The following is a 10,425-nucleotide window of genomic DNA, read 5'->3' as shown; positions in this document are numbered from 1 at the left end:
TGAAAAAGCATTGCCTGTTTAACATCCTGGTAATCTGTAGTATTTTCGAGATGTCTACAAACTTTCGCAGCTTTCCCAGTTAATTTCGGCCTTAATAGCCAAAACCCACTGATCGCGTGACCAATCAAAATGCAAGGCAGTCTCTTCAAAAGTCTTAAAATAATCTTCAGGGTCATAATCTGTGGATGTGGGAACCAACTTAATGTTTTTTGCTAAATCAAAGGGTTTCTCCTGAGCTTCCAAAACTGAAATTTCATGTTCCTTATTCTCTCTAGAAAGCTTTGATTTTTCCTGTTCAAATTTAAGTGCTATCGACGCTTCATAGTCCATTTTTTCTTTCTCTCGCTCTAAAGTTAACTGAAGTCTATCTTTCTCTATCTCGAATTCTAATTTAAGTTTCGACATTTGTCTCTGACTCTAACCTTTGAGCTTCCGTTAATCTCTCAGATTCTAATTTCTGTGCCGCAAGTTTCTCGCGTTCAAGGGGAATGTACTCATATTCTAACTGCTGCTCGTGGGCTAGTACTGCTGGTTCACGAGTTACATACTGTCTAGCTTCATTGCCTAGTTTACCCACACGCATATAATGCTCAAGAATCCGGTTGCGAATTTCCTTCTTCCGCATGCTACTCCTAGTTGCAATTGAAAAATTACTAGCTACCTCGAGAAGCTCTAGTTTCTTAGCATTTGGGATACTAGCTAACTCAGCAGAGGGATCCGCAGCAAACTTCTGAATATTAAATTGAGCCATGGTTAAAGTTAAAGAAAACTTCCTTTAGTAAACAATTGAATTCCTGTTTTACAATTATAATATACTAACATTTTCCTGCTGCCATTCAAGTAAATGCATTACAAACCACAATACAAAATTATCATGTTAGCGAGTTTATAGTTTCCCGACAAAATTAAACAACAAGCATTACAAGTAATAAGATTACGTTAGGGTTATTAGGGAAAAGGGACAGTCCCGATTCGAAAGCAAAAGGTAATAAAGAACACGAGGGAGTGAAAACAATTTTTACATTCCCGATTCAAGCTGATATGGAGGAACTAAGAAACTAACCCGTTGGTCCTAAACAAGAGTTATTCACTCCAAACAACTTGAATGACAACTTACAAACTTTGAACGTCGGCGCAGAGAAAAAATAAACTAAATAAAGGTTTAAATGATTCCTCACCTATCGTCTAAACTACGTGATACTGGTATCTTCCAACCCAGGGGAAATGACTGCACAAGTCGTAGTTGCAATTATATAAGGACAAAATATGGGTAAGAGATTCCGGATAGCTCTCATGAGTCTCGAGGAGTCGTCAACTCAGTGAGGGCGAAAATGAAAAATATACTACTGCGTTAACATTACTCAAAAGAGCAAACCGTCAATAAACAATAAAACGAAAATGGTTTCACAGTGCGCACATATATATCATTAACCCTAATAACGGGTATTCAGAATGTTTATAATAAATCTTGAGTGAAACTAAAAATATTGAACACTATTTGTGGCGACAATTGTCAAACTGAATGAATCCTCAATACAGTAAACGAGATAGATCCCAGTAGGCCCCCAATTTATGTGACGGCTTTATGGCCAAGATTCGGAGAATAAAAAGTAAGGAAAGGTTTAATTTCAAAACAGAACAAAAATGAACAATTTAATATTTAAACAGTTTACATAATTATGTTAATCCCTTTCTTACCGCATAAACCAGGAAACATTCAATCCTGCACCGCACAAAACCAAGATCAATAAACCTTAATATACTAAATTCTAAATATAAGTTACATTATCAGTTTCACTAAGGTTCACTCAAGATTTATATAAAAGAATATTAATACATTACAGAAACTGAAGAATAAGAAGACAGCTACTCCAATAGGACACTTATCACAGTAGAGGACCAGGTGAGACTAACTATGCATGAAATAGGTGGTCCGAAGAAAACTTAAGAAGGCGGGGCAAACAAAAGCACTCTAAAAAAAAAGGATAACTAAAGATACAGCCGGGGATTTTAAAAACAGGAACAGGAATGAACTGAACCTTTCCACAAAAAAATTAAAATTAGAGCTATATACAAAATTAAGATGCCAATCTGGCAGGTGGGTGACAATATATATATATATATATATATATATATATATATATATATATATATATATATATATATATATATATATATATATATATATATATATATGGTTGTGTGTGCATACAAGACCTACAGAAAAAGTAGGTTTTGGATACTCTAAACATAAATATAGATCCGCGCACACAACTCATGCAAGCAAAGCTTCCAGCCATTCATTCTCAAAGTTTCATGAAACATATCATCTTGCACTAGACGTATAATTATCAGTTTCATTACGTTTTGTATTTACTTTTCTTTTACCTTATTCTAAAAGAAGACTACATAGTTATAGATGCTATCTGTGTTTCAATGTGTGTGACTCTGCATGCCTAAGACACATATTAACCGAGGCTCAAATCAGAAGGGGTTAAAATTCAAAAGTTTTCTTTGCTCGAGAAGGGTCAAAGACAGAACTTTGGTCTTATTTGTTTTTAGTGTCGTACTTGATGCCAGACACACCGGCTTTTGTTCTGGCTACGAGAAAGCCCCAACCGTTCTAATTCAAGTTCAAACAACTCTCCCTCCTGATCCTCTTCCTCTAACTCGACTACTCATGAAGAATTCTTCTCCTTCTTCTTCTTCTTCTTCTTCTTCTTCTTTTTCTTCTTCGGATTGTCTGCTCCTTCTTTTTCTTCTTTGATAGTCTGATCTTTATCTTTTTCTTTTTGCGATTGTCTTCTTCTTCTCCTTCTTCTTCTTCCAAATGTCATCGTCTTTTTCTTCCAAATGTCATCGTATTTTTCTTCCAGTTGTCTGCTGCAGCTTCTTCTTCTTCTTCTTTCGAATGTGTGCTTCTTCTTCTTCTTCTTCTTCTTCTTCTTCTTCTTCTTCTTCTGAATGTCCGCTTCTTCTTCTTCTTCTTCTTCTTCTTCTTCTTCTTACTTTTCCGAATGTCTGCTGCTTCTTCTTCTTCTTCTTCTTCCGAATGTCTGCTTCGTCCCTCTTCTTCTTTTTCTTCCAAAATGTCTCCTACTTCTTCTTCTTCTTCTTCTTCTTCTTCTTCTTCTTCTTTCTAATATCTGCATCTTCTCAGTCTTCTTCTTCTTTCCTTTGTCTGCATATTCTTCTTCCCAATGTCTATATCTTTTTCTTCTTCTGAATGTCTGGCCCTTCTTCGTCGTCTTTTTTTCCATTTCTGCATCTTTGTCTTCTTCTTCTTTGTAATGTCTGCATCTTCTTCGTCTTCTTCGTTCCAATACCTGCATCTTATTCTTCTTCCCATTTTCTGCATCTTCTTCGTCTTCTTCCTCTTCCCAATATCTGCATTTTTTTCGTCTTCTTTTTAGTGTCTGCATCTTGTTCTTCCTCATCTTCTTCTGTCTAATGTCTGCATCTTCTTCTTCTTCCTGATGTCTGCATCTTCTTCGTCTACTTCTTCTTTCTAATGTCTGCTTCTTATTCTTCCTCTTCCGAATGTTTGCTTCTTTCCTCTTCTTTTTCTTCTTCTTCCGAATGTCTACTTCTTTTTCTTCGTCTTTTTTGTTTTCTTTTTCTTCATCTTTTTTCTTTTTTTCTTCTTCTTTCTCTTTCGCATGTCTGCTTCTTCTTCTTCTTCTTCTTCTGCCTTTTCTTCTTCTTCTTCTTCTTCTTCTTCTTCTTCTTCTTCTTCTTCTTCTTCTTTTTCTTCTTTCCAATGTCTACATCTTCTTCCAAACGATTGAATGATTTAAAGTTCTCTGGCCTCCTTATGTCTGCATCTTCTTCGTCTTCTTTTTCCCAGTGTCTGCATCATCTTCTTTTTTCCGAATGTCTGCATGTTTTTGGTCTTCTTTTTTCCAATGTCTGCATCTTCTTCTTCCGAATGTCTACATCTTCTTCGTCTTCTTCTTTCTAACGTCTGCGTCTTCTTCCTCTTCCGATTGTCTCTATCTTCTTTATCTTCTTCTTTCCAGTGTCTGCATGTTCTTCCTAATGTCTGCCTCTTTTTCCTCATCTTCTTCTTTCCAATGTCCGCATCTTCTTTGTCTACTTCTCTCCAATGTCTGCATCTTCTTCGTCTACTTCTTTCCAATGTCTGCATCTTCTTCTTCTTCTTCTTTCCAGTGCCTGCATCTTCTTTTTCCCAATGTCTGCTTCTTTTTCCTCATCTTCTTCTTTCCAGTGTCTGCATCATCTTGTGACTCTTCTTTCCAATGTGTGCATCTTCTTCATCTTCTTCTTCTTTCCGGTGTCTGCATCTTCTTCGTCTTCTTCTCTCCAATGTCTGCAACGTCTTTCTCATCTTCTTATTTCCAATATCTGCATCTTCTTCTTCTGCTTTCCAGTGTCTGCATCTTCTTCTTCTGCTTTCCAGTGTCTGCATCTTCTTCTTTCCAGTGTCTGCATCTTCTTCTTTTTCTTTCCAGTGTCTGCATCTTCTTCTTCTTTCCAGTGTCTGCATCTTCTTCTTTTTCTTTCTAGTGTCTGCATCTTCTTCATCTTCCTAATGGCTGTATCTCCTTCCTCCTCTTTTTCTTTCCAATGTCTGCAATTTCGTCCCAATGTCTGCAACTTCTTTTCAATGTCCGCATCTAATGTCTAAATATTATTCTTCTTCTCAGTGTCTGCATCTTCGTCTTCTTCCCAATGTCTGCATCTTCTTCCTAATCTTATTTCCAATGTCTACATATTCTTCTTCTTCCCAGTGTGTGCATCTTCTTCTTCTTCCCAATGTCTGCATCTTCTTCCTCATCACCTTTCCATTGCCTGCATCTTCTTTGTCTTCTTCCCAATGTCTGCATCTTCTTCGTCGTCTTCTTTCAAATGTATGCATCTTCTTACTCATCTTCTCATTTCCAAAATCTGCACCTTCTTCTTCTTTCCAGTGTCTGCATCTTCTTCTTTCCAATGTCTGCATTTTCCGCCGACTTCTTTCCAATGACTACATATTTTTCATCTTCTTGTTTCCAATGTCATCCTTTTCTTCGTCTTCTTCTTCTTTCCAATGTCGGCATCTCCTTTGTTTTCTTATTCTTTCCAGTGTCTGCATCTTCTTCTTCTTCCCAGCGTCTGCATCTTCTTCTTATTTCCAGTGTTTGCATCTTCTTTTCCTAATGTCTGCATCTTCTTCCTTCTCTTGTTCTTTCCAATGTCTACATCTTCTTCTTCTTCTCCTTTCCAATGTCTGCATCTTCTTCTTCTTCCCAATGTCTGCGTCTCCTTCTTCTTCTCCTTTTTTTTTCTAATGTCTTCATCTTCTTTTTCTTCCCAATGTCTGCATCTTTTTCGTCTTCTTCTTTGCAATGTGTGCAACTTCTTAATCATCTTCTTATTTCCAATGTCACATTATATTAAGCGAGAGAGAGAGAGAGAGAGAGAGAGAGAGAGAGAGAGAGAGAGAGAGAGAGAGAGAGAGAGAGAGAGAGAGAGAGAGAGAGTTATTTCAAGCTGCTTTTCTGGGATCAGGCGTCATAAAATTGATGCCATTCAAACTTGTGCGATGTTAAGAAAAGAGTTCGGAGTTTTTATGTATATACATTTTCTTTTTTTTTAGAAAACCTCGCCTTTTTTAAAAAAGAAACTTCAGTCCATCTTAGCAAAGGGTTTAGCCATGGATTTCTGCAAGCTCTTTGATGACTTTGGACAGAGAGAGAGAGAGAGAGAGAGAGAGAGAGAGAGAGAGAGAGAGAGAGAGAGAGAGAGAGAGAGAGCATATGTTTATATGTAATAGGGAGCAAAAGGAAATTTTCCTCTTTTTACACATTCAACTTAAAAACCATAAAAAAATGGTAATTGTTTACAACACCACACTCTCCATTTACTCCAAACTAATGCAATCCTGCAGTTCTCATCTTCTTGCACAGTAATTAGGTGGTTATCTAAATTCTGGGAAAGCAATAATTAGCAAGATATGTTGAGGAAGGGGAAGGGAGTTATAAAAAGAAAATAGCTTGGTTTCCCAACTAAACGACTTGAAACTCACATGTCAAGTTGTTAACATAGTCAACCAAACAGAATTCGTGATGGCAGCGTACATAAACAGAAGTTCGTGATGTCAGCGTACAATTGATATACTGTATATTCAAAATATACTTAATTAAAATGGATTAACTACTCAAAAGTGTCCATGAAATATGCAGTTTACAAATGGTGACACTTTTGAGTAATCACTAAATTTTTGATTAAGTAAATTTTGAATATACAGTATATCAAATGTCCACTGGCATCACGAACTTCTGTTTATGTACGCTGGCATCACGAATTCTGTTTGGTTGACTATGTTGACATGTCAGTCCTAAGTCGTTTAGTGAGGAAACAGAGCTATTTTCTTTTTATAACCCCTTCCCCCTTCCTCAACATATCTTGCTAATTATTGCTTTCCCAGGATTTAAGTAACCACCTAATTACTGTGCAAGAAGATGAGAACTGCAGGATTGCATTAGTTTGGGGTAAATGGAGAGCGTGGTGTTGTAAATAATTACCAATAGATCCTTAAACGGAATAATATCTACTACATAAAGTAGCTATTTTAATATATTAGGATATGCAACTAATTCTTTCTAGAATTTTTTATATAATTTTTATATTAGTCTATGAGCTTATAGATTTTTTCATTGGCGAATTTGTTTGTTGTACTTCGTTCTTTTATTTGATTTTTTATGCATGAGTAGCTCGAAGAGAAATGGATTCTGCATCTGTAGGATTTTTTTTTAATAAGAAAAGCAATGTATCACAAAAAAAAAAAGACATACGGGTCATACCCACTAAGAAAAAAAAAATAGATAAACACAGCAGCTAGACAATGGTTATTCAACTTCCCATTTAATCAACATTTCAGCCCCCCTTTTCAAGAAATCCTCTAAATATGATAAGGGAAAAGGGTGAAGAATTTTACCACTCTGTAGAAACCGAGCCTGTGTTAGAATCCTTTACTAAAAACATTGATGGAAAGAGTTTTTTTTCCTCATACATATGGAAACTAAAATATCTTGTGAATATGGGAAAGCAGAAAGCTGTTCTCGGTGGCAATTAGATGAGAAACACTGTTCAGTCACATACCTATAGGTTTTGCTATTACCTCAAATACCTTCAGAGAAAAAGATACAATAATTTTAGCCAAATCGGTATATTGCATTCGCTTGAGTATCGATGTCTTTCAAACCGTCCAACATAAATTGAAAGATCTAAGTAAATTGGTAAATAGAATTATATAACATAACTTAGTTTTGGTCAGATTTGATAAAAAGGAGTCTTGCAAAAAGGAAAAGGAAACTACTTGATAATGTAAAGCAGTTGAGTAATTGCTGCAAAAATTACGTTCTAAAAATAAGTGCAAAATCAGATAAAAAAATCTGCCCTAATGTCATTTGATAAATGAAACACAACTTGCTTCAACACATTACACGTGCAAAATATAATTGCTTCCCATTACGGCTTAGTGTAAACCACTGTTTTCGTCATATTAGTCGCAAAGATTAATCAGTATGATGCGTTACGTTAGGTGACATCTGTGACGGATAACACTCGGATAAAGCAATTATAAACATAACGTAATAACTGTTTGTAAATGGCGCTGGTGATATTCTAAAAGTTCCCTGATAGAACTCCAGCATGTAAAGACGAGGTCATGCAAAATAAGAAAAAAAAAAAAGCCTTGCTTCTAATCATAAGGATAGGCTCACTGCCAATAACAGTGGAAACTGTTGCCTTCCAGTTGGACTCCTTAATCAGAGGTCAGACCCACCGCCAATAAATTTGCTTGCTAACTGCATGGTGTGCGATCATAAAATCCGTCTAATTATTGACCATGCTTGATTCTATTGTACTGCATATGTTCCGTACACACTCGTACACTGTAACGATTTTGCTCATCTTATCACTTGCTCTTCATTAAACTGTTAGTAAAGCAACTTGTATAAACCTGATAACTCATGTTTAATTTTGATTGAATTTTTTTGAGGTCTTCGCTCACAAGTCCTGGTATTTAAACTCCCTTCCGTCCTCCCCCTCACTGGTATGTCTTACTGTTTGATGATACTGCCATCCAACACTATCTTTAGTATCAATGACACACCCCTGAAGCTACCGCCTTTCACCAGGACAGAGGCATTCACCTGGTTTGAGCGTGCCAAGTAAAATTTCGCATTAAGGAAGGCGTGACTTGCTCATGCACCAAAGCAGACTATGTTCTGGCAGCGATCAACAAGGACACTTTTTCCGAAAATATCAAGCTGGCTTTGCGACCAAGGGAACAACCCAATAGCATATGATGCTCTCAAACATTTTCAGTTCTCTCAACAACTGTTGCGAACTAAAAAGCTTCGCTCGCCTCAGAGAAATTATTAGCATTGATCACCTGCACCCTGGCGCAAACGGCTTTCCTCATGAAATTAAGCTACTTTGTACCCTTTGGGTACAGTGCCGACCCGAACCTGTACGCGCTACCATCCCCAATGTCAATATTTTGCCCATGAAGAACCTGATGCCCAAAGTCAATGCCATTATGGACAGCCACTTCACAACTGCCTACAGCCTGGCTGCTTTGATGTCCAGTTTTAAGGACTTTAAGTGGTTTACTTATCTTCCCTGGGTCCTCCTGGTAATAAGGACCATTCCTAAAGATGGCCTGAATTTCTTGGCAGCTAAAATATTGTGGAGGGGGGCCCGTTGGTGGTCCCTGCCGAATTTTTTTTCCATCCGCAACCTCCTCCGACAATCTGCAGCGCCAACGTCACATTGTGGGGAAATCTAGTCCAGGCACTGGATTTAAAAGCCCACATCTAAGCAAACCCGACGGATCCGCACTCGGTAATGCCCATTTTCCTGCGCAACGAAATTAGCAAGTGACCTTTTCCTTGTGATCTGTAGTAGGCCTATACAGAAGGTTTTCATCATCACATTCATGGCAAAGAAGAATGGGTCTCCATTGATCTCCTAAAACCTGTGTATCTCCTGCCAGATGACCCGTTTACAGTACACGTCTGAAGTGTAGGGTACCCTATTTCACATGTGTAATTTTTTTTGCGGGTACCATGTACTGCACATGTTTTAGACACTTGTATACTTTAACAGTTTTGCTTTTTATCATTCGCTCTTCCCTGCACTGTTAATAAACCATCATGTATAAACCCGATAGTTCCTGTTTGATTTTGTTTTAATTTTTTTTTTATGTTTTTGCTCGCAAGACTTGGTATTTGAACTCGATGTCTGTTTAATAAAGATTAGTTGCATTCACCTTGCTTCTTAGTTATCACCAAACTGGCACCTAGCACACTATTATGGTGCATTAAGCAACTTATCCTTCAATGTAAAATCAATAAAATATGTACCTCTAACAAACAGTTTTGTGATTAGATCGACTTTCCAAACTCGAATGGCTTCTTCACTTTTAAGCTTAAATTAATATTCACAACAAACTTCACCCAAACAATAATTGCGTAACATTGCTTTATCTAACTCTTTTATAAGCTTTTTAAGATTTACTACAGACATGCACATGCACATAAGGGTGTTCATGGTTCTAAATTATATAAGTATGTGCATGTTTATGCGTATATGAATCCGTATGTTTATATTTACACACATACACACCTTGGGTGTATGTGTTTATGGAATATATAATTACTGTATGTGTGTATGCTTTTGCGTATAAGAATCTGTATATTTGTTTCAGTATAGGTAAGATTATGAAAATGTATGCACAGCATGTTTTATATTATGTGTATCCTCGTAAGTTTGTGCATGTGTATGCATATTACACGTGTGTTTTGTGTTTCCGTAACTAAAATTCATACAAATTTGCTGATTTTAGCCGTCAACCTTTCCTAAACGACAATGAACATGTTTACCATTATTAACTCGCTGCAACATCGCAATTTGCCTAAAGATTGACTTTAATCTAACTGCAGATATTTCATATTGCATGAGGATAATGCATGCAAATATGAATCCTTATCCATTAGCCGTTTTACAGGTAATTTATTATTGATGTATCACGGATCTTTAGTTTGCTTGAAGCTTGGAAAAGTCAAACCTGGTCAAGAATTTCTTACTTTACACTTTATCGGGAAAATTATATGAATTGATGTATGTATATATGTATGTATGTATGTATATATGTATGTATGTATGTATATATGTTTTAGGAGATTAGAGGATAGAAATAATAGTTCTTGTAGGCATATCAGGCAAACCATATATTCTTGATTCAATTTTACACTGATTGCTTGTGGGTGGCACAGAGGCCTTGACTTTCTTTACTCATAACTAAAACATAACTATATTTCTCAAATCCATTACTATAAATGATAAGAAAAAGTTAACTTTTAATGAAGAATATGAATTTTTTTATGATTTTGGAAATATAAAAATTATAAACAA

At 36.4% G+C, this 10,425-nt stretch overlaps 1 protein-coding gene across 1 annotated transcript; it reads right to left on the bottom strand.

Annotated features, from left to right (window-relative positions):
- Positions 1-2,678: 2,678 nt before the first annotated feature.
- On the bottom strand, positions 2,679-3,437 carry LOC137626212 (splicing regulatory glutamine/lysine-rich protein 1-like). Its single transcript, XM_068357286.1, has 2 exons — positions 3,101-3,437; positions 2,679-3,004 (listed from the first exon to the last, which is right to left on the bottom strand). The coding sequence occupies exons 1-2, from the start codon at positions 3,435-3,437 to the stop codon at positions 2,679-2,681; spliced, it is 663 nt and encodes a 220-aa protein (XP_068213387.1).
- Positions 3,438-10,425: the final 6,988 nt, after the last annotated feature.

This window comes from Palaemon carinicauda, chromosome 33 (genome assembly GCF_036898095.1).
Source record: "Palaemon carinicauda isolate YSFRI2023 chromosome 33, ASM3689809v2, whole genome shotgun sequence".
Lineage (NCBI taxonomy): Eukaryota > Metazoa > Arthropoda > Malacostraca > Decapoda > Palaemonidae > Palaemon > Palaemon carinicauda.
Note: the sequence above shows the minus strand (reverse complement) of the source record. Positions and strands in the feature narration are given on the sequence as shown.

Coding starts and splice junctions, on each gene's coding strand:
- LOC137626212 (XM_068357286.1), bottom strand. CDS start 3,437: ATGAGGAAGAACAAGATGCAGACACTAAAAAGAAGACGAAAAAAATGC. Junction 3,005..3,100: donor AAGAAGAAGAAGAAGAAGAA/GTAGGAGACATT, acceptor CGGAAAAGTAAG/AAGAAGAAGAAGAAGAAGAA.